Below are 27,709 nucleotides of genomic sequence, written 5' to 3' on the forward strand. Positions count from 1 at the left end.
CCAGGGCGACTTCTCAAGTCTTGTAGACTCTCCCCGCAGGCTAGCCATGAGACGCTCTAAGATTTGCTGGTCTCCTTCGGACCTAGACCATCTGTTGAAAGGGTTATTTAGAGCCTTCGAGGTCTTCAACTTTTTAGACTGGTGTCTGGGAGCTTTAAGCAGGAAGATCTCCCCGACTGAGAAGGAATCTTCCTTGCTCATCATGTCCTGCATGGACAAGGCCATACGTGACGGATCTAGTGAGCTTGCTGCATCGTTCGTATCCGGAGTCCTCAAGAAGCGTGAGAACCTTTGCTCTTTCCTGTCAGCTGGAGTGACACCGTGTCAAAGATCAGAACTTCTGTTTGCTCCTCTCTCTAAGTGCCTTTTTCCAGAGGACTTGATTAAGGAGATTGCTGCTTCTTTGATACAGAAGGACACCCATGACCTGGTTGCGTCCTCTGCCCGCAAAGCCACCCCTTTGCCTACCTTGTCAGCTAGACCAAGGATGGACACTCCAGCGTCCCGATTTATTCCGCCCTTTCGTGGCAGAGCCTCCAGCAGAGGAGGTGCTCGTGCCGAAGGGAGACGTGGGAAAAAGAAAGGAACCAAGTCCTTTAAAGGCAGAGTCTGACTGCCAGCTTCTTCAGACAGCAGTGGGAGCCAGACTCAAGAACTTCTGGCAGACCTGGGAGAAGAGAGGCGCAGATGCACAATCTGTGAAGTTGCTCAGAGAGGGGTACAAGATCCCGTTTGTACGAAAACCCCCTCTAGCAACGTCTCCCATCGATCTCTCTCCCAGGTACAGAGAGGAAGACAAGAGACGAGCATTGAAGCAGGAGGTGTCTCTCTTACTAGAAAAGGGAGCGGTAGTCAAAGTCCTGGACCATCAAACCCCGGGCTTCTACAACCGTCTCTTCTTAGTGGCAAAGAAGACAGGAGGGTGGAGGCCGGTGCTAGACGTCAGTGCGCTGAATGTCTTTGTCACAAAGCAGACGTTCTCCATGGAGACCACAAAGTCCGTTCTAGCAGCGGTCAGAAGGGAAGACTGGATGGTCTCTTTAGACCTAAGGGACGCATACTTTCACGTCCCCATCCACCCAGACTCCCAACCTTTTCTGAGATTTGTTTACGAAAAGGTTGTCTACCAGTTTCAAGCCCTGTGCTTTGGCCTAAGCACAGCTCCTCTTGTGTTTACGAGGCTGATGAGGAATGTAGCCAAATTCCTTCATTTAGCGGACATCAGAGCCTCCCTCTATTTGGACGACTGGCTTCTAAGAGCTTCTTCCAGTCGTCGCTGTCTGAAGGATCTAAAGTGGACTCTAGATCTGACCAAGGAATTGGGTCTCCTGGTCAATATGGAAAAGTCTCAAGTGGTCCCATCCCAAACTATTGTGTATTTAGGGATGGAGATTCACAGTCTAGCTTTTCGGGCTTTTCCGTCGGCCCCCAGAACAAGTCAAGCCCAGTTATGCATCCAGAACATGCTGAAGAAGGAACGATGTTCAGTCAGGCAGTGGATGAGTCTGATAGGGACGCTATCATCCCTGGAACAGTTCGTATCGTTAGGAAGACTACACCTCCGTCCTCTTCAATATCACCTAGCTGTTTACTGGAAAAAGGACAAGACGCTAGAAGCGGTCTCGATCCCCATTTCCGAGAAGATGAAGTCTTCCCTGACTTGGTGGAAGGACAGTATCAGCCTCAGAGAGGGTCTGCCCCTGGCTGTTCAGACTCCCAACCACGTTCTCTTTTCGGACGCATCGGACACGGGCTGGGGCGCGACATTAGACGGTCGGGAATGCTCGGGAACTTGGAACTCGAGTCAAAGGACAATGCATATCAACTGCAAGGAGCTACTGGCAGTTCATCTGGCCTTGAAAAGCTTCAAGTCTCTCCTTCAAGGCAAAGTGGTGGAGGTGAACTCGGACAACACCACGGCTTTGGCGTACATCTCCAAGCAAGGAGGGACCCACTCTATGACGTTGTACGAGATCGCAAGGGACCTCCTCACCTGGTCAAAAGATCTAAACATTTCACTAGTAACGAGGTTCATCCAAGGCAACTTGAATGTCATGGCAGATTGCCTCAGTCGGAAGGGACAAATCATTCCAACAGAATGGACCCTACACAAGGATGTGTGCAAGAGACTGTGGGCCACATGGGGCCAGCCTACCATAGATCTCTTCGCAACCTCGATGACCAAGAGGCTCCCAATATATTGCTCACCAATCCCGGACCCAGCAGCAGTTCATATAGATGCCTTTCTCCTAGATTGGTCACATCTAGACCTATATGCATTCCCCCCATTCAAGATTGTCAACAAGGTACTGCAGAAGTTCGCCTCTCACGAAGGGACAAGGTTGACGTTAGTTGCTCCCCTCTGGCCCGCGAGAGAATGGTTCACCGAGGTACTTCGATGGCTAGTGGACGTTCCCAGAACACTTCCTCTAAGGGTGGACCTTCTACGTCAGCCACACGTAAAGAAGGTACACCAAGGCCTCCACGCTCTTCGTCTGACTGCCTTCAGACTATCGAAAGACTCTCGAGAGCTAGAGGCTTTTCGAAGGAGGCAGCCAGGGCGATTGCTAGAGCAAGGAGGACATCCACCCTTAGAGTCTACCAATCGAAGTGGGAAGTCTTCCGAAACTGGTGCAAGTCAGTATCAGTATCCTCGACCAGTACCTCTGTAACTCAAATAGCTGACTTCCTTTTATACCTGAGGAAAGAAAGATCTCTTTCAGCTCCCACTATCAAGGGTTACAGAAGCATGTTGGCATCAGTCTTCCGTCACAGAGGCTTAGATCTTTCCAACAACAAAGATCTACAGGACCTCCTTAAGTCTTTTGAGACCACGAAGGAGCGTCGTTTGGCTACACCTGGTTGGAATTTAGACGTGATACTAAGATTCCTCATGTCAGAAAGGTTCGAGCCGCTACAATCAGCCTCCTTTAAAGATCTCACTTTAAAGACGCTTTTCCTGGTTTGCTTAGCCACAGCTAAAAGAGTCAGTGAGATTCACGCCTTCAGCAGGAACATCGGATTTTCATCTGAAGCGGCTACATGTTCTTTACAACTTGGTTTTCTAGCCAAAAACGAGCTACCTTCTCGTCCTTGGCCAAAATCGTTCGATATTCCAAGCCTATCAAATATGGTTGGAAATGAACTAGAAAGAGTCTTATGCCCTGTGAGAGCTCTTAAGTTCTATTTAAGACGAACTAAACCTTTACGAGGACAGTCAGAAGCTTTATGGTGTTCAGTTAAGAAACCATCTTTGCCTATGTCAATGAATGCTTTATCCTATTTTATCAGACTGTTAATACGAGAAGCTCATTCCCATCTGAGTGAGGAAGACCAAGCTTTGCTGAAGGTAAGGACACATGAAGTTAGAGCTGTCGCAACTTCAGTGGCCTTTAAACAAAATAGATCTCTGCGAAGTATAATGGACGCAACCTATTGGAGAAGCAAGTCAGTGTTCGCGTCTTTTTATCTTAAAGATGTCCAGTCTCTTTACGAGAACTGCTACACCCTGGGACCATTCGTAGCAGCGAGTGCAGTAGTGGGTGAGGGCTCAACCACTACAATCCCCTAATTCCATAACCTTTTTAATCTTTCTCTTGAAATGTTTTTATTGTTGTTTTTGGGTTGTCCGGAAGGCTAAGAAGCCTTTCGCATCCTGGTTGATTTGGCGGGTGGTCAAATTCTTTTCTTGAGAAGCGCCTAGATTAGAGGTTTTGATGAGGTCCTGTGGTATGGGTTGCAACCCTTCATACTTCAGATCCTAGGGGTCGCTCAGCATCCTAAGAGGATCGCGAGGCTCCGTAAGGAAGGCGTACTTAAAAAGGCAGAGTAATTGTTCAAGTCGACTTCCTTACCAGGTACTTATTTATTTTATGTTTGTTATTTTGATAACTTCTAAAATGAAATAAAAAATCCTTAGCTCATAATAATGTAAACATTTATTGCTGGTCTCTACCCACCCCCCTGGGTGTGAATCAGCTTATATAATCACCGGCTAAGTTAAATATTGAAAAATGTTATTTTTATAATAAAATAAATTTTTGAATATACTTACCCGGTGATTATATATTAAAGGACCCTCCCTTCCTCCCCAATAGAGACGCAGTGGACCGAGGAGAAAATTGAGTTCTTTGTTTACAATGAGTACTGAGTACCTGCACGACAGATGGCGCTGTTGAAGTACACCACCTACCTGCATAGCGATCGCTGGCGGATTTTTTCCGTAGAGTTTTCTGTCGAGCAGCAGAGCTGCAGCTTATATAATCACCGGGTAAGTATATTCAAAAATTTATTTTATTATCAAAATAACATTTTATGTGAAAAAAAGTTTTAGTATTACTGAAAAAAGAAGGTTGAGGTAAGGTTTCACTTTGTTTCCTTTATTTGGAAGGATCATGACTGTACTTTCATTGATTGACAAAGATGATGCTAAAAAAAAAACTCCCAATCAGTTTTCACCTGAGCGGAAGTTAACAATGCTTACTTGGTATGGGAGGGTAGTCCCCTTATTACACCTCATGATATGCACTGTTGGGTCTTGAACCCGTCCCTTTGGTCTCTGGCTAGCTCACTTTTTTAGCCTTCAAATTTACCTCGTTTAGTGCATCTTCAGGGTTTCCCCTTACAATTTGGAGCTGAATGCCCTCCCAAGCCCCAGTATGGGGCTTTGTGATCCAGATTCATAGATATTATTCATCTAATAAAGTCCTCTTTAAAGGGATTCCTGATATTTTGTCAATGTGGATGATATTAGTTGGTACGATAAATCCTTCCCACATCAATTGCAATTATTGGCTATGATAAGTGTTTGTTATGAAATATATTTTATTAAGAAAATTATTTTTTAATTAAAATCCATTATTACTCGCTTCTCAAACCAATTTCAGTCGCAACTAATTAGTCAGATGTCTAAATGCCGATAATTCTCTTGCTCCGTTTATGGTTTTGAGAGGTGCATGCACACAGCAAGCGGATTTTACCCTCCTGTTTATTCGAATGTTTTGAAAAGGGACTGAATCATATGGAATAATTTATCAACCGCAAATTTAGGCTATTATGAATAGCGAATTTGTGAGAAAAAACTATTCATGCAAAGTAGCTACTTCATTCCCCACAGGAGAGAAGAACAACTTGCTTAACTGTATTTTAAATTAAAGGAAATTTCAACTGGAGTATAGTATTAGCTCACCGGAACTTCTTGCATCATCATGCAGGTTTCATTAGGTAGTAGATTAATTTCAATTTGTGGTTTTTCATTACCTTACCAAGAGTTTAACCCTTTTACCCCCAAAGGACGTACTGGTACGTTTCACAAAAGCCATCCCTTTACCCCCATGGACGTACCGGTACGTCCTTGCAAAAAAATGCTATGAAATTTTTTTTTTCATATTTTTTATAATTGTTTTGAGAAAATTCAGGCATTTTCCAAGAGAATGAGACCAACCTGACCTCTGTATGACAAAAATTAAGGCTATTAGAGCAATTTAAAAAAAATGTACTGCAAAATGTGCTGGGAAAAAAATAACCTCCTGGGGGTTAAGGGATGGAAATTTCCAAATAGCGGGGGGGGTAAAAGGGTTAACACTTACATACAATGGTTTATCTCTAAAGAAAACACGTACTAAGATTTTTTTATAAATTATTTAGCAATTATTGGGCATTAGTAATTTGCTGTAATTATGAGTTTTTTATAAATAGGGGTAAAAGCCTCTGAGAAGCTCCGTTAATGTAGTTCTCTCCTCCACAGAAACTATCGATACATTCCTCAAGTCCACTTGGGTAACATCCTGCACCGTTCTCGTCGATCGGATGAAGCAGTGTTGGTTCTTCATGCGGCCATTGATCATTATCGACATTCTCCAGTAGCACACATTACTTTAGGAAATGTATATGCAACTTTAGCATTTTATAATGTGTAAGTTATTATTTTCTGAAGCACGAGAAATTTCAGTTTATCACTAAGAAAGATATATCTTTTGAGTATTTAAAGATTTGGTATTATGTTGTTATTGTATATTATTTCAGTCGTTCCAGTTTTGATAACCACAATATAAACATGTTTTTAGTGTATGGAGAGCCATGAGAATATTATGCATTTCCTATGACAGTTTTTATTAATTATTTTCAAGTTTAATTCTGAACTTCTAACCAATTTTTGTGTACCTCATAGGCATGCTTCAGATAGTTGTATACTTACATCCCTTCAATCTAATTTTACTTGCTCCATTTCATGACACGTTCAAAATCAAATTCTTTGAACAAGCGTCATGAAAGTCTGTAAATGTAACATTGGGGTCTAGTCAGATAAATTTATGATTGAAAATAGGATTTAACCTCAATTTATATTCATTTTGATAAACTGATTATAATGATCAAATTCTTCATTATTTTAATTTTAGGTCGGTATTGTGTTTTGAAAATGCTCTTTATATGTCTCCTGGAGATCAAAGCTTGCGACGTAAGAAGCATGCTGTCCTTTGCCATTCAAAATTAGAAGCGGCACTTGAGAGCCAACATCAGTAAGTATAGATAATTCCTTGCTTTGTTTACAGGTGTAGGGTATTTTTTACTGTTTGTACAGAAAGTCGAGTCCTAAGATAAAGTATTTGAACAAGGCACACAAATTGCATACTGAAATTGTCATTCATATATCATCCCAGCAAGTCAGTCTGGGATAAAAAGATTCTTTTTCCCTTATTAAATATAGGAATTTGCAAGCACAACAAATTTCTCTTGCATGTATTAAAATATTGTGAAATTGTCTTTGAAACTTAGTTTTTCTTTTTGATAAAATGCTTCCTCTCTTAGTAACAATTTTGAGCAAACCGTAAAGATAAAATATTACAATTTTTTGTTCTTGAATACTATGATACATGAATTATTTTTACCACTTGAATATCTCTCCTTATTAATAAATGACTTGGAAATGTTCATAATTATAAACAAAATTGATTCTCTTCTGCTTTCTCCTCACCTTTATGTTCTTGTTCTGTAGAATCTGCCTTCCTCTTTGTTTACTTCCCTTAGCTTCCACATTAATATGTCTGAGAAATTTAAGATGAGCTTATGGTCGAGCCTACATGAGGCTGATTCCCACTGCCACTCAAAATATGATACAACCACTTCTCAGCTCCAGACGAAGCTATTAAAAATCTTAATAACTGTAAACTACAATCTGCTGAAACCATCCAATATGGCACATTGTTAACGAATGGGAATAAAGGTTGTTCATGAGTGCGTATTTCAGTGCCAGGAGGAATACAGAGATTCAGAATGCAACCTAATCTTCTATCTCAAATCCGGTTGTTGCAAAGATCTGACCGGATCATGAAAATGCATGGATTTTGCAATAGAAGGACGTAAAGTAATTCAAGAGAACAAAACTCGAGGAGAGGCTATCCATTCCTTAATGTGCTGTATACCTCTAGATCCCTTACTGACTTGTACACGAACACCGCTGTGCTCAGGTTGCTACCTTTGCCATAAGTCTCGATTGCCTTTTGATTTTACACAAAGTAAAATCTGTAGAAAGAGTATGAAGCTCATGACTATTAGTTTCTGCAAGTTTGGTAATAGCCGGTGTGGCTTCAGCAACCCTTCTTCTACAAACAACTACAGTACTAGCCTAGTCTTCTCTTGCTTTTTCCCTGAATTTCCTTTTTGACTTTAATCTTTTCTATGGAAATTCTTGGAAATCAAAATCCCAATCTGCTGGGATGCAGGTAGAGTTGACTAACAAGACTGATGAGGGAACTCGTGGACATAGGGATGTGGTCTACCTCTACCCATGCGGTAGTATTGCCATATACCACAATATGATCCCAATACTACACAAAATGGGCTGTGCAATTACAAGGGAAAAAAATTGGAAATTTTTTTAGTTTTAAGGGTAGATGTTGATATTTAACCAACTTAGAGAGGGAAGTGATATGAATTCCTAGGAGGTTCATAGAAATAAAAGAAATTTTCAAAATATATTTTCTCAATATACAGTATAATGTTTTAGAGCTCCTTAAAATAATGATAGAATACTTCAGTACATACTTCAGCCAATAATTGGATGCCTGAAAACTTTAAGTCAATCAATCAATCAGCCAATAATTTTGTTGTCTATTTTGACTGAAGACATACTGTAATTGTGAATATGGTTCTTTACATCTTTGTGGCTGGTAGTATGATTTCTTTATGTACTGAAAACACCCATAAGACCAGGGCATCCAAACAGTATTCTACAGGTTCCAATTAAAGTTCTGTTACCTCCCTGATATTTAGTAGAGTAATCACTTGTTCTTTTAGACTTATTATTTTATTCCCCATGTATAAAACTTGTTCATTCTTTTACTGCCTCCTCCATAAATTTAAGGAAAAGTACCTCTTACAAGATAAATACAATGCTATATAGTATAATCTATACAAAAAAAATGATTTACATAGAATGCATAAACAGCCTGAGAAAAATTGTACAAAGAGTTTGGGTTGGATTTATAAATGATCCGTCATGTATTAAACAATTTTGCAATGACAATGACAGCATATAAATACTTTATTTGATTCTGCGAGATTGATTCGTATGCTTTCTTTTGAGGTCTCTCCAACGCACTTTGGGTGAACTTCGGGACTACCAAAAACGCCATGAAGAATGGCTCTCCTTGCAACAGAAGTTGTTGCTGGAACAAGCCACACCAGAAATGAAGTTGGAGTCCCGGCTTGAATATGAAGAGCAAAAAATCCGGGAAAGTTCAGATGGGAGAGGTAAGGGAAAACCACATTGTTTAAAAAAATCTCACCTAGTGTTCAATATGTCTATTTTCTAAAAGGAAAATAACATACAGTATCTAGAAATATCTTGAAGTCAGTTAGTTTTTGTTATTGATGTATAATACTGTGTTGCATGGACACTGCTTACCACCATTATTATTATTATTACTAGCCAAGCTACAACCCTAGTTGGAAAAGCAAGATGTTATAAGCCCAAGGGCTCCAATAGGGAAAAATGATATTTTAATTATAAAATAAATTTTTGAATATACTTACCCGGTGAATATATAATAGCTGCTGCTCCAGCGGCTCGACAGAAAACACACACAAAAACTCACGAGCGATCGCTATGAAGGTTGCGGGTGTGCCCACCAGCGCCAACTATCGGCCAGATACCACACATGCATGTAAACAAGCCTTCAATTCTTCTCGTCCCGCTGCGTCTCTATTGGGGAGGAAGGGAGGGCCTTTAATTTATATATTCACCGGGTAAGTATATTCAAAAATTTGTTTTATAATTAAAATATCATTTTTAAATATTTAACTTAGCCGGTGAATATATAATAGCTGATTCACACCCAAGGCGGTGGGTAGAGACCAGAGTTAATTAAGTTTACAGCGTATATGCTTAGAGTTTTTGACAGTTATCAATATAACAAAACCCAAATATATAGGTACCTGGTAAGGAAGTTGACTTAGACGATTACTCTGCCTTGTAAGTCTGTCTCCCTCACGAAGCCCAGCGATCCTCTTAGGATGCTGAAAGACTCCCAGGAGCTGAAGTATGAAGGGTTGCAACCCATACAAACAGGACCTCATCAAACCCCTAATCTGGGCGCTCTCAAGAAATGACTTTGACCACCCGCCAAATCAACCAGGATGCGAAAGGCTTCTTAGCCTTCCGTACAACCCAAAAAACAATATTAAAAACATTTCAAGAGACAGATTAAAAAGGATATTGGAATTAGGGAAGTGTAGTGGTAGAACCCTCACCCACTACTGCACTCGCTGCAACGAATGGACCCAGTGTGTAGCAGTCCTCGTAAAGAGTCTGGACATCTTTTAAGTAAAATGACGCGAACACTGACTTGCTTCTCCAAAAAGTTGCGTCCATGATACTTTGCAGAGATCTATTTTGCTTAAAGGCCACGGAGGTTGCTATAGCTCTAATCTCGTGCGTCTTAACCTTAAGCAAACATCGGTCTTTCTCATTCAAGTGAGAATGAGCTTCTCGTATTAAAAATCTGATAAAATATGACAAAGCATTCTTTGACATAGGCAATGATGGTTTCTTAACTGAGCACCATAATGCCTCAGATTTACCTCGTAATGACTTAGTACGAGCTAAATAGAACTTAAGAGCTCTAACAGGACATAATACTCTTTCCAGTTCGTTGCCTACGATCTCTGATAAGCAAGGAATATCAAAAGATTTAGGCCAAGGACGAGAAGGCAGTTCATTTTTGGCCAGGAAACCAAGTTGAAGAGAACAAGTGGCTTTTTCTGTAGAAAAGCCGATGTTCTTACTGAAGGCATGAAGTTCACTGACTCTTTTAGCCGAGGCCAAGCACACTAGGAAAAGTGTCTTGAGAGTGAGATCCTTTAGGGAGGCTGAATGTAATGGCTCAAACCTGTCTGACATGAGGAACCTTAGGACCACGTCTAAGTTCCATCCAGGAGTTGCCAAACGACGTTCCTTAGAGGTCTCAAAAGACTTAAGGAGATCTTGTAGATCTTTATTGTTGGAAAGATCTAAGCCTCTATGCCGAAAGACCGAAGCCAACATGCTCCTGTAGCCCTTGATCGTGGGAGCTGAAAGGGAGCGAACCTTTCTCAGATGTAAGAGAAAATCAGCGATTTGGGCTACAGAGGTACTGGACGAGGACACAGATGCTGACTTGCACCAGTCTCGAAAGACTTCCCACTTCGACTGGTATACTCTAATGGTAGAAGCTCTCCTCGCTCTTGCAATCGCACTGGCTGCCTCCTTCGAAAAGCCTCGAGCTCTTGAGAGTCTTTCGATAGTCTGAAGGCAGTCAGACGAAGAGCGGGGAGGTTTTGGTGTACATTCTTTACGTGGGGCTGACGTAACAGATCTACCCTTAGAGGAAGACTTCTTGGAAAGTCTACCAGCCATCGAAGTACCTCGGTGAACCAGTCTCTCGCGGGCCAGAGGGGAGCAACCAACGTCAACCTTGTCCCTTCGTGATAGGCGAACTTCTGCAGTACCTTGTTGACAATCTTGAATGGTGGGAATGCTTACAAGTCCAGATGAGACCAATCTAGGAAAAATGCGTCTATGTGTATTGCTGCTGGGTCTGGGACTGATGAGCAATAGATTGGAAGTCTCTTGGTCATCGAGGTTGCAAAGAGGTCTATGGTGGGTTGACCCCAAGTCGCCCAAAGACTCTTGCACACGTCCTTGTGGAGGGTCCATTCCGTAGGAATTACCTGACCCCTCCGACTGAGGCAGTCTGCTAAGACGTTCAAGTCCCCCTGGATAAACCTCGTTAACAGGGAGATGCCTCGATCTCTTGACCAAATGAGCAGGTCCCTTGCGATCTCGTACAGCGTGAGGGAGTGGGTGCCTCCTTGCTTGGAGATGTATGCCAAGGCTGTGGTATTGTCGGAGTTGATCTCTACCACTTTGTTTCGAAGGAGACTCTCGAATTTCATCAAGGCCAAGTGGATTGCCAAAAGCTCCTTGCCGTTGATGTGCATGCTCCTCTGACTTGAGGTCCACAGACCTGAGCATTCCCGACCGTCCAGGGTCGCACCCCAACCCAAATCCGATGCGTCTGAGAATAGTACGTGGTTTGGGTTCTTAACTGCTAGGGAAAGTCCCTCTCTCAGACTGATATTGTCGTTCCACCAATTCAGGCATGCCTTTACTGTTTCGGAGACCGGGATTGAGACCGTCTCTAACGTCTTGTCCTTTTTCCAGTGAAAGGCTAGATGGAACTGGAAAGGTCGAAGGTGTAGCCTTCCTAGCGAGACAAACTGCTCCAGGGATGATAGAGTTCCTACTAGACTCATCCAATTCCTGACTGAGCACCGTTCTCTCTTCAACATCAGTTGGACTTTGAGCAGGGCTTGCTCTATTCGGGTGGCAGACGGAAAAGCCCGAAAAACTGGACTGCGAATCTCCATCCCTAAATACAGTATAGTTTGGGATGGAATCAGCTGGGACTTTTCTAGGTTGACCAAAAGTCCCAATTCCTTGGTCAGATCCAATGTCCAATGAAGATCCTGCAGACAGCGATGACTGGACGAGGCTCTGAGAAGCCAGTCGTCCAAGTACAGGGAGGCTCGGATTCCCGATAAATGGAGGAATTTTGCTACATTCCTCATAAGCCTCGTAAACACGAGAGGAGCAGGACTTAGGCCAAAGCACAGGGCCCGAAACTGGTATACCACATTTTGGAAAACAAACCTCAGAAACGGTTGGAAATCTGGGTGTATAGGGATGTGGAAGTACGCGTCTCTTAGGTCGAGAGAGACCATCCAGTCTCCCTTTCTGACCGCTGCTAAGACTGATTTCGTGGTCTCCATGGTGAACTTTGTTTTCGTAACAAAGACGCTGAGCGCACTGACGTCTAGCACCGGTCTCCAACCTCCTGTCTTCTTCGGGACCAGGAAGAGACGGTTGTAAAACCCCGGTGATTGAAGGTCCGAGACTTTCACCACCGCTCCCTTCTCTAGCAATAGAGACACTTCTAGGTTTAGGGCTTGTCTCTTTGACTCCTCTCGGTACCTGGGAGAGAGGTCGATGGGGGAAGTCGCTAGAGGAGGTTTGCGTACAAATGGAATTTTGTACCCCTCTCTGAGCAACCGAACAGACTGTTGGTCTGCGCCCCTCTTCTCCCAGGCCTGCCAGAAGTTCTTCAATCTGGCTCCTACTGCTGTCTGAGGCTGTGGGCAGTCAGACTCTGCCACGTGAGGACTTGGCTCCTCTCTTCTTTCCTCTCTTTCCCTCGGCACGAGTACTTCCCCTGCTGGGAGCTCTGCCACGAAAGGGCGGAATAAATCTGGACGCCGGAGTGTCGATCCTGGGTCTAGCAGAAAAGGATGTAGAGGGAGTCCCTTTGCGAGCAGAGGACGCCACCAAGTCATGGGTGTCCTTCTGCACGAGTGAAGAAGCTATGTCCTTAACCAATTGTTGCGGGAACAAAAACTTTGATAAGGGAGCAAAGAGCAGTTCTGATCTCTGACAGGGAGTAACTCCTGCCGAAAGAAAAGAGCAAAGGGACTCTCGCTTCTTTAAGACTCCCGACGTAAAAGAGGAGGCGAGCTCATTGGAACCATCGCGGATGGCTTTATCCATACAGGACATAATCAGTAAGGAGACATCTCTATCAGCCGATGAGATTTTCCTACTTAAGGCTCCCAAAGACCAGTCAAGGAAGTTGAAAACTTCAAAGGCTCTGTATACGCCTTTCAGCAGATGGTCAAGGTCCGAGGAGGACCAACTAACCTTCGAGCGTCTCATGGCTAGGCGGCGGGGAGAGTCTACGAGGCTTGAGAAGTCACCCTGGGCAGAGGCAGGGACTCCCAAGCCGAGAACTTCTCCCGTGGCATACCAGACGCTCGATCTAGATGAGAGCTTTGACGGAGGGAAGGCAAAGGCCGTCTTCCCCAAACTCCTCTTGGTTTCCAACCATTCGCCTAAAAGTCGTAAAGCTCTCTTGGAAGAGCGAGAGAGCACTAGCTTTGTAAAGGCTGGCATGTTAGCAGGTAAGCCTAGAGCAAACTCAGACGGTGGCGAACGAGGAGCAACAGCGACGAAGTGATCGGGAAAAAGCTCCTTGAAAATTAACATGACTTTCTTAAAGTCCATTGATGGAGGAACCGTACTAGGTTCGTCTACATCCAAAGGATGATCATCATGATGAGGGTCAGCAACGTCCTCATCTGAAGGATCCTCATCAGACAACTGCTGAGTAACAAGCAAAGGGGTTGGCAATGCTTGACACGCAGAGTCCACACGCACTGGTGCATTAGAAGCAGTCCAGGACGCTACGTCATGTAACTGCTGAACAGCCTGTGAACTGTCAACAACAACAGGAGCGGGAGGACGCTTGACGTCAACTCGAGACTGTTTTGACTGCCTAGACTGAGCAGTCAAAACAACTCTAGATTGCGGTGGTTGACGCTCAGCGTCAAAACAAGTCAACTCCGCTGGTTGGCGAACGTCCTGAACGTCAACAAGAGCATTAGGAAGTGGCTGAACGTCCATATGCGGCTGAAAGTCAACACGTGATTGAATCGAGTGAGGCTCTACAAAGCGTGACTGACGTGACTTAGCTACGCCAACGTCAACAGGACGAGCAAAGGCTCGTTTTAGCGGCTGAAGGCCAGGATCTCGATGAGTTAAGCGGCGAGGATCATCGTGAACCTTATCGGCAGAATAGTCTTCCATAAGGGAGGCGAGCTTAATCTGCATGTCATGCAGCACAACCCATTTAGGATCAACGGGAATGGGTGCGGTAAAAGACGGGGTTAACGTTTGAGACGGCACAACCTTGCCTACACCAAGACTCTTTGAGCCTGTGTAACGTTGTTGCTTAGGCGGCGAGCAGTCTTCCGATGACTGCAAAGGGTCAGAGCTGTCCCAATGGCTACAGCCAGGACGCTGGACCTGTCCTGAAGGGACCGACTTTCGCTTAAGGGGCCTAGAAACCTTGCTCCACGGTTTCTTATGCGAAAAGCCTTCGGATGACGAGGAGAAAATGGGCTCTCTCGTCTTATGGTAGGGGCGATCTTGGTGAGACACGCCTGATACCATAGAGGGAACGTCTGTTCGCTGATCAAGGCCTCTCGAACCCATAAGTCGTACGACATTACTTCTCCCCTGGGCTTGGGAGCTTGCAAGAGGTCTCGGACTAGGTGAACGACAGGCACGAACAGACGAACCCTCGGTCGCAACACTGTTCACAACACTTTGCGCACTAATCACTTTCCCACGATTTTCCGCTGTGGCACTCTGACACTTAAGCTCTTTAACGTCAGCCATGAGTTGATTACGATCTGTTGCTAACGATTCAACTCTTTCACCCAAGGCATGAATGGCACGTAACATGTCTCGCATCGATGGTTCCTGAGTGCCAGTAGGGGGTTCAGGCACAACCACTACAGGGGAAGGATTAGGTTCAGGGGCATGTGGAGAGGAAAAATCTACTGACCTAGAGGAACTCCTCCTTACCCTATCTCTCTCTAGCTTACGAGAATACTTGTCGTATTCGGGCCAATCGAATTCCGAAAGGCCCACGCATTCCTCACACCGATCTCCTAATTGACAGGTTTTACCCCGACAATTAGAACACACAGTATGTGGGTCGAGAGAGGCCTTTGGAAGACGCCTATTGCAATCCCTAGCATTACACTTACGAAATCTAGGGGCTTGTGAAGCGTCAGCCATTTTGAATTAGTCAAAGAAAGTCCAAAAAACAATCCAAGTCATCAACAATTAAATCTGTCCAATAAAGAGTTCAAGAGTTTAAGTTGAGGAAAAACACCTGCACTGCGAAAGCTCAAACCAAAATGAAGTACTTCACCAAATATGTTGAGAAAACTCCAGGTTATACAGCGAGTATTGATACGTCTTGTCGTCAAGGTCGACAGAGAAGAATTGAAGGCTTGTTTACATGCATGTGTGGTATCTGGCCGATAGTTGGCGCTGGTGGGCACACCCGCAACCTTCATAGCGATCGCTCGCGAGTTTTTGTGTGTGTTTTCTGTCGAGCCGCTGGAGCAGCAGCTATTATATATTCACCGGCTAAGTTAAATATTTAAAAATAGCTTTGTGAGGAAAGGAAATAAGGAAATAAATAAATTATGAGTATAAATTAACAATAAATCATTCTAAAAAAGTAACAACATCAAAACATTAGCTGCTATATGTTAAAAAAAATTTTTGTTACAAGGTAAGTTGTAAAATGACAGATTTTAATGTTTCCCATCACTGTATAGTCACTGTATATCAGTTATATGGTGAACTTATGTTAGATACTGATGTCATAGCTTTTACATAGGGTGAGAGCATATAAAGGTTTTTAGCAACGTATCTTGTAAATAAACGGGTATGGAGGCCAGGAAAGGTTTGCCTACAAGAGTGGACAAGTCTGTGTAAATATATATAAAGGACTTTTTAGTAATGAAACCAATTGTTTTCATTTGGAATATATTTGAAACATGATGTATACTTATTCTAGGTGAAAAATGCAACAATCTTTACTTCCAAAATTCCAAGCCAGAGGTCATTAGTTGCGCTTCTTTAGTCATTGATAACTTTGGTGTAATAAATACTAAAGTCCATTTCTTTTAGCGAGGCATATTTGCACCGACTCGCAGTGGTGCCCTTTTAGCTCGGAAAAGTTTCCTGATCGCTGATTGGTTGAACGAGATAATTCCAACCAATCAGCGATCACGAAACTTTTCCGAGCTAAAAGGGCACCGCTTGGAGTCGGTGCAAATATGCCTCGCTAAAAGAAATGGACTATAGGTATGGTAGTTTAGTTAACATAGGCTATAAAGATTTTTAGCAAATCTAGATTAGTGATGTACGTCTAAATTTTGTTAAACTAAGCTTTCATCTAGTTGACTGGTAATGTTAGGCCATCCAACTTTCTAAAATTACATAGTGTAGGAAAGGGTAATTTTATGTTGAATAAGTTTTGCTTCTATCCCTTGCTCTGCCAAATTTGCTTTATTCCTTTGTTTTTTGCCTAGGGGTTACCAAACCAATAATCATATTGATGGATTTTAAATTGTTCCATTGTTTTGATTTTGGAGGGGATGATTATTATTAATGGTTTGTAAGGAGAAACTGCGTTTATTACAGTGCCAGTTAGTATTTTTAATTTTTTTGGCAATACAGTCTTGTGAACAATTATGTCAGTAATTTCATACCACTTAACCCTTTTACCCCCAAAGGACGTACTGGTACGTTTCACAAAACCCATCCCTTTACCCCCATGGACGTACCAGTACGTCCTTGCAAAAAAATGCTATAAAAATTTTTTTTTTCATATTTTTGATAATTTTTTTGAGAAAATTCAGGCATTTTCCAAGAGAATGAGACCAACCTGACCTCTCTATGACAAAAATTAAGGCTGTTAGAGCAATTTAAAAAGAATATACTACAAAATGTGGTGGAAAAAAAATAATCCCCTGGGGGTTAAGGGTTGGAAATTTCCAAAGAGCCTGGGGGTAAAAGGGTTAAATTTTGTAAGGCACTGAATTTAAATTTCACCTGTTCATTTTTATCTTACAGGACAAGACTGTTTTCAGTACCAGCAAGACGGTCACACTTTCTTGAGTTGTAATATGAGGAGAGACCAACTTGAGAATAGAGGTTCCCCTTCAGAATTGCTTCTAGATCTTCAGAGCTTACTACATACAGTGGAGTCAGAAGCTCTTAGACTTGGCCAGCATGTCTTGAAGAGAAAGCCTCTCTTAGCAACACAACCCCAAATAACTCCACTTCATCCAGCAAAGTCATTCCAGTAAGATTGCATTGTGTAGTATTCTTTGAAATTCATGGTGAACATAATGTTGAATTTAGCATTTTTTATTACAACTCATTAATCTAATGTTACCTTTGTCCATCTCTGAACAATCTCCAGTTGCATCTAAAATTAGATTGCTACTCAGTAGAGCGCAGACCTCTGCCGCCGCAGCTTGTTTCTTGATCTTTTGCTCAACTTTGATCTTAACATGTATTAATTGGCGTGGATTTTCATACACAAATATGAACCAAGTTTGAAACTCTGTGACAGCGATGTTCAAACTTATGGCTGATTATGTGAATTGGACATTTTCATAGACCGTGACCCTGACCTTTGATCTCTACCTTCCAAAATTTAATAATTTCTAGCTTTTTACAATACAGTAACAGCTAATCCCTGCGAGTTTCATTACTCAATGATTAAAATTGTGGCCAGGAGGCTGTTCACAAACAAACACACACTGAAGCAAACATAAACAAGGGGTAAAACATAACCTTCCAACTTCGTTGACAGAGGTAATTATTTAAAATGAACACTTCCAACTGCCTTGGTTCCACCTGGTTGACCTACATTAGTCTCTTCATACCATTGTACATCTTAACCTTGTCAGCTGTTCCAGTATAAGTCCAATATCCACAAATCCATATGGGGTTCTTTTACACTAAGTTTCCGTGATGGTGACATGTAGATATATCATAAGAGTCTGGCTCTTCATCTATTTTCTTCATCTCCATTTTCCTGTTCAGAAAGGTGATCCTTACTAATTTTCCTGTTTGTTCACATCTATGCACAAGACCCACTGTGCATTTGGTTCTCTAAGGGACTCTTTTCAACAGTTGAGGTACTAACGCCTACATTTACATTGATAGAGTTAACCTGTGATGTGGCCGAGGCAGCAATCAAACAATATGCAACAGATCAGCTTTTTTCCAAAACTTTTACAAATGCATTTTTGCTGAGGGAATTATGCGATATGCTAAGCCATCCACATTTGAAAAATGTGGTTGCTTCAGAGCACTTACTTAAGCAAGTAGAGGTATACTAGAATCCAGGCTACCAACTTTGTCTTCTGCTTTGCAATTCAATTGTTTATGTTTCCCAAAGTCTAAATCTTGTTTCTTTAAGCTTCATCCTCATATATTTCCAGTACTTTAATTTGAGCTGAACTCTGTTGTTTGATGTAAATATGTCATTGTCTGGTATACTGTATCCTTTCAAGTTCATTCTCTCACTATAATTTTTTTATATTTATAGGATTCTTTATAATGTTACTTCCATTGAAATATTCCTGCTGTGCTGAACTGTTTACTTAGCATTGATCAAAATACTTAGTTTTAAAAAGATTGTTTTCTATACAGTATTAATTTGTTGTGTGTGAGAATTGTGTACTGTGAAATTGTTTATATGGTATGCTGTAGTTTTATATTGTGTGGCACTGTACTTGAGTTTTGTTGGTTAGAATCACAAGCTTCAAAATCTAAGCTTCAAATTTAGTTTTATGTATGGTAAAACACTTAAGTAAAGGATGTTACAGTACAACATAAATTTTGATATCATAATGTAGTGTTGTTATTTCCAGAAATGGTGGAGGTTCAGGACTTCTGGATATGACTCTAGGTGAAGGTTTTCCAACTCCAGAGCAGTGTGAACAGGCATCACCTTTACCTCAGTGGGATGACTTTCCTTCTGTATTCCTTCCCGCAGAGAACAAAGGTTTTTCGTAAGTAGCTTACTGAATTAGGATTAACACTATTGTGAGGTGTAACCAGACTGCAGAGTTTGACAGAAAAACTCGTAAACTCTAATAATTTTCCAGATTAATGTGAATACATAAAAATTTGTTACAAGCGATGGACCACTTATAGGCTATTTTTTCAATATTGGTTCTATTTCACAGGGTCGATCGTTTTTTAAGTGATGACATTGATGTAGGCTACAGTGAAGAACATCCTTTACCCTGGCACCCACCAATCTGTGAGAGACTGTCGGACACTGTGGCTGGTATTGATGACATTCCCGGGATCAAGGAACGCCATACGTTGACCACTCGCAATCCAGATCCTCATGCTATTCCGTACCTTATGAAGTATGGAAAGGTCGAGGCTGAAATTGGCCAGCGGATTAGCAGTGCGATGAAGAAGGTAAAACAGAAAGTAGATGTCGTAGGGTAATATACCTTATTTTTTTTTTAGGTTTTTTATCTAACTGAGCCCCTTTGTGTCAATAGGTGTAGGAGGAGATGATGATGATGATATCTTCAGGAAGATATTTTCTGCCATTTTATGCTATTTTATGTTCATTACTTTAAAGTACATTTGATTTTGAGTTTTAAGCTGCTGAGGATAGTTATGCATATAGCCAATTGATAATCAGGTTAGGTCTTAGTGACATCAAATAATTTAAGTTTACCATCGACTGGAAAGTAGTTATAATAATGTCAGTTATTTAAATAGATCAATATCTTTACTCATAGAATGCAAATTATTAGTGTTGTGTGGTAGTTCACCTGCAAGTGTTTAGGTCATGTTATTAATTACAATAGATGAAGTGAGGAGAGCACTAGATGAAACGAGAGTAGGAAAAGCATCTGGTATGGATGGTGTGAGAGCTAAGATGTTGAAGGAGGGGGGTGTGACTGTACTTGAATGGTTGGTGAGATTGTTTAATATGTGTTTTGTGTTGTCAATGGTACCAGTAGATTGGGTTTGTGCATGTATTGTACCACTATATAAGGGTAAGGGAGATGTGCATGAGTGTTGTAATTCAAGAGGTATTAGTTTGTTGAGTGTAGTTGGAAAAGTGTATGGTAGAGTAATGATTAATAGGATCAAGGATAAAACAGAGAATGCAATCTTAAAAATACAGGGTGGTTTTAGAAGAGGTAGGGGTTGTATGAATCAGATTTTTTCAATATTTAACTTAGCCGGTGATTATATAAGCTGCAGCTCTGCTGCTCGACAGAAAACTCTACGTAAAAAATACGCCAGCGATCGCTATGCAGGTAGGGGGTGTACTTCAACAGCGCCATCTGTCGTGCAGGTACTCAGTACTCATTGTAAACAAAGAACTCAATTTTCTCTCTGTCGTGCTACCGGCAAGACCTACTAATTCGCTGTTGCTAACTGGATTTGTTTTCACAACTATTTGGTGAAGTACACGTTTCTAGTTTTGAGCTTTCGCTGTGCAGGCTTTCTCTTCAATAAATCCTTGCATTCTTTTTTTGATATCGGATTATTTGTTGATGACTTTGGATAGTTTTTGAATTCCCCTTTGACCAATTCAAAATGGCTGACCTTTCTCAAGTCCCTAAATTCAGGAAGTGTAATGCTAGGGACTGTTCAAGGCGTCTTCCGAAGGCCTCTATCGATCCTCACACCGTTTGTTCCAATTGTCGGGATAAAACCTGTCAATTGGAAGATCGATGTGAGGAATGCGTTGGGCTTTCGGAATTCGATTTTATCGAATTCCAGAAATATACACGTAGGCTAGAGAGAGATAGAGTCAGGAGAAGTTCATCTCGTTCCGTTGATTTTTCCTCTCCTCATGCCCCACAACCTATTCCTTCCCCTGTAGTGGTTGCTCCTAATCCACCTTCTGGCACTCAGGAACCTTCGATGGCAGATATGATGCGTGCCATCCAAGCTCTGGGTGAGAGAGTTGAGTCCTTGGCTAGTGACCGTAACCAGCTCATGGCGGACGTCAAGGAGCTGAAGTGTAAGAGTGCAGTGGGAAGTGATAAAGTGAGTGATAGTGTTGTGGATAGTGTTGCGCTTGAGGGTTCGTCTGTTCGTGCCTGTCGTCCTCCTAGTCCGGGACCTCTTGCAAGCTCCCAAGTCCAGGGGAGAAGCAATGTCGTACGACCAAAGGGTTCGAGAGGCTTTAATCAGCGAACAGACGTTCCCTCCGTGGTTTCGGGCGTATCTACCCAAGATCGCCCCACCCACACAGAGACGAGAGAGCCCATTTATTCCTCGTCTGCGGAAGAGGTTTCTCGTAAGAAACCATGGACCAAGGTCTCACGACCTCTTAAGCGCAAGTCGGTCCCTTCCGCGCAAGTCCAACGGCCCAGTTGTAGCCACTGGGTCAGTTCGGACTCGCTGCAGTCTTCCGACGACTGCTCACCTCCTAAGAGAGGCAAAGCGGTACCGCCTCAGGCAGTTACACCGTGTGTCGCCGCACCTGCTCCTGCACACCCTAAGTGGTCTTTGCTGCAGACCATGCAGTACCAATTAACGTCTCTGATGCAGGACTTTCGTGCGGAGAAGGTTGCTGCTGCACCAACCTCTTGCCTACAACCAACCACGGTTGTGCGTCCTGTGGACGCTGAGGCGACCTTCTTGCGCACTCCAGCTGAGAGAGTCCCGCCACCCATGCGTTCCAGTGTACCCTGCCAGCCGCATGTTGACGTTCAGCGACGCACGGAACCTTCCGTTGACGTTCGCGAGGTACAACAACCGTCAAAGTTGTTTTGTTTTGACGCGGTGCGTCAACCTCCGCAACCCAGTGTGGTTGCCTCTGCTCGCCCACATCAGACTAGACAGTCTGGAGTAGACGTTGTGCGTCCCCGCACTGCTATGGTTGTTGCCAGCTCACAGACTGGGCAACAGTTCCATGACGTTGCGTCCGGTTCAGTCACGCGTGCACCCGTGCGACCGGACTCAGCTGACCAGCCGATACCTACTCCATTGCCGCTTCCTCCTCAATTCTCGGATGATGGACTCTCTGATGATGACGATGCGGCACACGTTGATGAACCACATTCGGACCTTGACGAGCCCAAGTCCACGCAACCCTCTTAGGACTTTAGAAAAGTTCTTGCTCTGTTCAAAGAGATGTTTCCGGACCAGTTTGTGTCTGTGGCTCCACGCTCTCCTCCGTCAGAGTTTGCTTTAGGTACGCAGTCATCCTCGCCTGCCTTTACGAGACTCGTCCTCGCACGCTCGTCCAAGAGAGCTTTACGAGTTTTAGGAGATTGGTTGCAGTCCAAAAAGAGTCTAGGGAAGACAGCCTTTACGTTTCCCCCTGCTAAACTCTCTTCCAGATCGAGCGTCTGGTATGCCACGGGAGAAGTTCTCGGCTTGGGAGTTCCTGCCTCTGCCCAGGGCGACTTCTCAAGTCTTGTAGACTCTCCCCGCAGGCTAGCCATGAGACGCTCTAAGATATGCTGGTCACCTTCGGACCTAGACCTTCTGTTGAAAGGAGTATTTAGAGCCTTCGAGGTCTTCAACTTTTTGGACTGGTGTCTGGGAGCTTTGAGCAGGAAGATCTCCCCGACTGAGAAGGAATCTTCCTTGCTCATCATGTCCTGCATGGACAAGGCCATACGTGACGGATCTAGTGAGCTTGCTGCATCGTTCGTATCCGGAGTCCTCAAGAAGCGTGAGAACCTTTGCTCTTTCCTGTCAGCTGGAGTGACACCGTGTCAAAGATCAGAACTTCTGTTTGCTCCTCTCTCTAAGTGCCTTTTTCCAGAGGACTTGATTAAGGAGATTGCTGCTTCTTTGATTCAGAAGGACACCCATGACCTGGTTGCGTCCTCTGCCCGCAAAGCCACCCCTTTGCCTACCTTGTCAAGACCAAGGATGGACACTCCAGCGTCCAGATTTATTCCGCCCTTTCGTGGCAGAGCCTCCAGCAGAGGAGGTGCTCGTGCCGAAGGGAGACGTGGGAAGAAGAAAGGAACCAAGTCCTTTAAAGGCAGAGTCTGACTGCCACCTTCTTCAGACAGCAGTGGGAGCCAGACTCAAGAACTTCTGGCAGACCTGGGAGAAGAGAGGCGCAGATGCACAATCTGTGAAGTTGCTCAAAGAGGGGTACAAGATCCCGTTTGTACGAAAACCCCCTCTAGCAACGTCTCCCTTCGATTTCTCTCCCAGGTACAGAGAGGAAGACAAGAGACGAGCATTGAAACAGGAGGTGTCTCTCTTGCTAGAAAAGGGAGCGGTAGTCAAAGTCCTGGACCATCAAACCCCGGGCTTCTACAACCGTCTCTTCTTAGTGGTAAAGAAGACAGGAGGGTGGAGGCCGGTGCTAGACGTCAGTGCGCTGAATGTCTTTGTCACAAAGCAGACGTTCGCCATGGAGACCACAAAGTCCGTTCTAGCAGCGGTCAGAAAGGAAGACTGGATGGTCTCTTTAGACCTAAGGGACGCTTACTTTCACGTCCCCATCCACCCAGACTCCCAACCTTTTCTGAGATTCGTTTACGAAAAGGTTGTCTACCAGTTTCAAGCCCTGTGCTTTGGCCTAAGCACAGCTCCTCTTGTGTTTACGAGGCTGATGAGGAATATAGCCAAATTCCTTCATTTAGCGGACATCAGAGCCTCCCTCCATTTGGACGACTGGCTTCTAAGAGCTTCTTCCAGTCGTCGCTGTCTGAAGGATCTAAAGTGGACTCTAGATCTGACCAAGGAATTGGGTCTCCTTGTCAATATGGAAAAGTCTCAAGTGGTCCCATCCCAAACTATTGTGTATTTAGGGATGGAGATTCACAGTCAAGCTTTTCGGGCTTTTCCGTCGGCCCCCAGAACAAGTCAAGCCCAGTTATGCATCCAGAACATGCTGAAGAAGGAACGATGTTCAGTCAGGCAGTGGATGAGTCTGATAGGGACACTATCATCCCTGGAACAGTTCGTATCGTTAGGAAGACTACACCTCCGTCCTCTTCAATATCACCTAGCTGTTTACTGGAAAAAGGACAAGACGCTAGAAGCGGTCTCGATCCCCATTTCCGAGAAGATGAAGTCTTCCCTGACTTGGTGGAAGGACAGTATCAGCCTCAGAGAGGGTCTGCCCCTGGCTGTTCAGACTCCCAACCACGTTCTCTTCTCGGACGCATCGGACACGGGCTGGGGCGCGACATTAGACGGTCGGGAATGCTCGGGAACTTGGAACTCGAGTCAAAGGACAATGCATATCAACTGCAAGGAGCTACTGGCAGTTCATCTGGCCTTGAAAAGCTTCAAGTCTCTCCTTCAAGGCAAAGTGGTGGAGGTGAACTCAGACAACACCACGGCTTTGGCGTACATCTCCAAGCAAGGAGGGACCCACTCTATGACGTTGTACGAGATCGCAAGGGACCTCCTCACCTGGTCAAAAGATCTAAACATTTCTCTAGTAACGAGGTTCGTCCAAGGCAACTTGAATGTCATGGCAGATTGCCTCAGTCGGAAGGGACAAATCATTCCAACAGAATGGACCCTACACAAGGATGTGTGCAAGAGACTGTGGGCCACATGGGGCCAGCCTACCATAGATCTCTTCGCAACCTCGATGACCAAGAGGCTCCCAATATATTGCTCACCAATCCCGGACCCAGCAGCAGTTCATATAGATGCCTTTCTCCTAGATTGGTCACATCTAGACCTATATGCATTCCCCCCGTTCAAGATTGTCAACAAGGTACTGCAGAAGTTCGCCTCTCACGAAGGGACAAGGTTGATGTTAGTTGCTCCCCTCTGGCCCGCGAGAGAATGGTTCACCGAGGTACTTCGATGGCTAGTGGACGTTCCCAGAACTCTTCCTCTAAGGGTGGACCTTCTACGTCAGCCACACGTAAAGAAGGTACACCAAGGCCTCCACGCTCTTCGTCTGACTGCCTTCAGACTATCCAAAGACTCTCGAGAGCTAGAGGCTTTTCGAAGGAGGCAGCCAGGGCGATTGCTAGAGCAAGGAGGACATCCACTCTTAGAGTCTACCAATCGAAGTGGGAAGTCTTCCGAAACTGGTGCAAGTCAGTTTCAGTATCCTCGACCAGTACCTCTGTAACTCAAATAGCTGACTTCCTTTTATACCTGAGGAAAGAAAGATCTCTTTCAGCTCCCACTATCAAGGGTTACAGAAGCATGTTGGCATCAGTCTTCCGTCACAGAGGCTTAGATCTTTCCAACAACAAAGATCTACAGGACCTCCTTAAGTCTTTTGAGACCACGAAGGAGCTACACCTGGTTGGAATTTAGACGTGGTACTAAGATTCCTCATGTCAGAAAGGTTCGAGCCGCTACAATCAGCCTCCTTTAAAGATCTCACTTTAAAGACTCTTTTCCTGGTTTGCTTAGCCACAGCTAAAAGAGTCAGTGAGATTCACGCCTTCAGCAGGAACATCGGATTTTCATCTGAAACGGCTACATGTTCTTTACAACTTGGTTTTCTAGCCAAAAACGAGCTACCTTCTCGTCCTTGGCCGAAATCGTTCGATATTCCAAGCCTATCAAATATGGTTGGAAATGAACTAGAAAGAGTCTTATGCCCTGTTAGAGCTCTTAAGTTCTATTTAAGACGAACTAAACCTTTACGAGGACAGTCAGAAGCTTTATGGTGTTCTGTTAAGAAACCATCTTTGCCTATGTCAAAGAATGCTTTATCCTATTTTATCAGACTGTTAATACGAGAAGCTCATTCCCATCTGAGTGAGGAAGACCAAGCTTTGCTGAAGGTAAGGACACATGAAGTTAGAGCTGTCGCAACTTCAGTGGCCTTTAAACAAAATAGATCTCTGCGAAGTATAATGGACGCAACCTATTGGAGAAGCAAGTCAGTGTTCGCGTCTTTTTATCTTAAAGATGTCCAGTCTCTTTACGAGAACTGCTACACCCTGGGACCATTCGTAGCAGCGAGTGCAGTAGTGGGTGAGGGCTCAACCACTACATTCCCCTAATTCCATAACCTTTTTAATCTTTCTCTTGAAATGTTTTTATTGTTGTTTTTGGGTTGTCCGGAAGGCTAAGAAGCCTTTCGCATCCTGGTTGATTTGGCGGGTGGTCAAATTCTTTTCTTGAGAAGCGCCTAGATTAGGGGTTTTGATGAGGTCCTGTAGTATGGGTTGCAACCCTTCATGCTTCAGAACCTAGGGGTTGCTCAGCATCCTAAGAGGATCGCGAGGCTCCGTAAGGAAGACGTACTTAAAAAGGCAGAGTAATTGTTCAAGTCGACTTCCTTACCAGGTACTTATTTATTTTATGTTTGTTATTTTGATAACTGCTAAAATGAAATAAAAAATCCTTAGCTCATAATAATGTAAACATTTATTGCTGGTCTCTACCCACCCCCCTGGGTGTGAATCAGCTTATATAATCACCGGCTAAGTTAAATATTGAAAAATGTTATTTTGATAATAAAATAAATTTTTGAATATACTTACCCGGTGATTATATATTAAAGGACCCTCCCTTCCTCCCCAATAGAGACGCAGTGGACCGAGGAGAAAATTGAGTTCTTTGTTTACAATGAGTACTGAGTACCTGCACGACAGATGGCGCTGTTGAAGTACACCCCTTACCTGCATAGCGATCGCTGGCGGATTTTTTACGTAGAGTTTTCTGTCGAGCAGCAGAGCTGCAGCTTATATAATCACCGGGTAAGTATATTCAAAAATTTATTTTATTATCAAAATAACATTTTACAGTTAGGCAGATATGCGAGAAATATTTAGCAAAAGGTAAGGAGGTGTATGTTGCGTTTATGGATCTGGAGAAAGCGTGTGGTAGAGTTGATAGGGAAGCAATGTGGAATGTGATGAGGTTATATGGAGTTGGTGGAAGGTTGTTGCAAGCGGTGAAAAGTTTCTACAAAGGTAGTAAAGCATATGTAAGGCTATGAAATGAAGTGAGTGATTGGTTTCCGGTGAGAGTGGGGCTGAGACAGGGATGTGTGATGTCGCCGTGGTTGTTTAACTTGTATGTTGATGGAGTGGTGAGAGAGGTGAATGCTCTAGTGCTTGGATGAGGATTAAAACTGGTAGACGAGAATGATCATGAATGGGAGGTAAATCAGTTTTTGTTTGCGGATGATACTGTACTGGTTGCAGACACAGAAGAGAAGCTTGGACAATTAGTGACAGAATTTGGAAGAGTGTGTGAGAATATGTGGGTAAGAGTAAGGTTATGAGATGTACGAGAAGGGAAGGTGGTGCAAGGTTGAATGTCATGTTGAATGGAGAGTTGCTTGAGGAGGTGGATCAGTTTAAGTACTTGGGGTCTGTTGTTGCGGCAAATGGTGGAGTGGAAGCAGATGTACGTCAGAGAGTGAATGAAGGTTGTAAAGTGTTGGGGGTAGTTAAGGGAGTAGTAAAAAATAGAGGGTTGGGGATGAATGTAAAGAGAGTTCTATATGAGAAAGTGATTGTACCAACTGTGATGTATGGATCGGAGTTGTGGGGAATGAAAGTGATGGAGAGACAGAAATTGAATGTGTTTGAGATGAAGTGTCTGAGGAGTATGGCTGGTGTATCTCGAGTAGATTGGGTTAGGAACGAAGTGGTGAGGGTGAGAACGGGTGTAAGAAATGAGTTAGCAGCTAGAGTGGATATGAATGTGTTGAGGTGGTTTGGCCATGTTGAGAGAATGGAAAATGGCTGTCTGCTAAAGAAGGTGATGAATGCAAGAGTTGATGGGAGAAGTACGAGAGGAAGGCCAAGGTTTGGGTGGATGGATGGAGTAAAGGAAGCT

The 27,709-nt window shown here is 43.5% G+C and overlaps 1 protein-coding gene across 1 annotated transcript in view; it reads left to right on the forward strand.

Annotated features, from left to right (window-relative positions):
* Window positions 1-27,709, forward strand: part of LOC137621412 (tetratricopeptide repeat protein 17) — a 64,973-nt gene that overhangs the window by 15,451 nt on the left and 21,813 nt on the right. Inside the window, exons 6-11 of the mRNA XM_068351712.1 lie at window positions 5,747-5,914; window positions 6,399-6,518; window positions 8,585-8,751; window positions 17,030-17,261; window positions 18,844-18,984; window positions 19,162-19,405. Coding sequence (XP_068207813.1) covers window positions 5,747-5,914; window positions 6,399-6,518; window positions 8,585-8,751; window positions 17,030-17,261; window positions 18,844-18,984; window positions 19,162-19,405 — 1,072 coding nt within the window. The remainder of the gene's footprint in view (window positions 1-5,746; window positions 5,915-6,398; window positions 6,519-8,584; window positions 8,752-17,029; window positions 17,262-18,843; window positions 18,985-19,161; window positions 19,406-27,709) is intronic.

This window comes from Palaemon carinicauda, chromosome 28 (genome assembly GCF_036898095.1).
Source record: "Palaemon carinicauda isolate YSFRI2023 chromosome 28, ASM3689809v2, whole genome shotgun sequence".
Taxonomy (NCBI): Eukaryota; Metazoa; Arthropoda; class Malacostraca; order Decapoda; family Palaemonidae; genus Palaemon; species Palaemon carinicauda.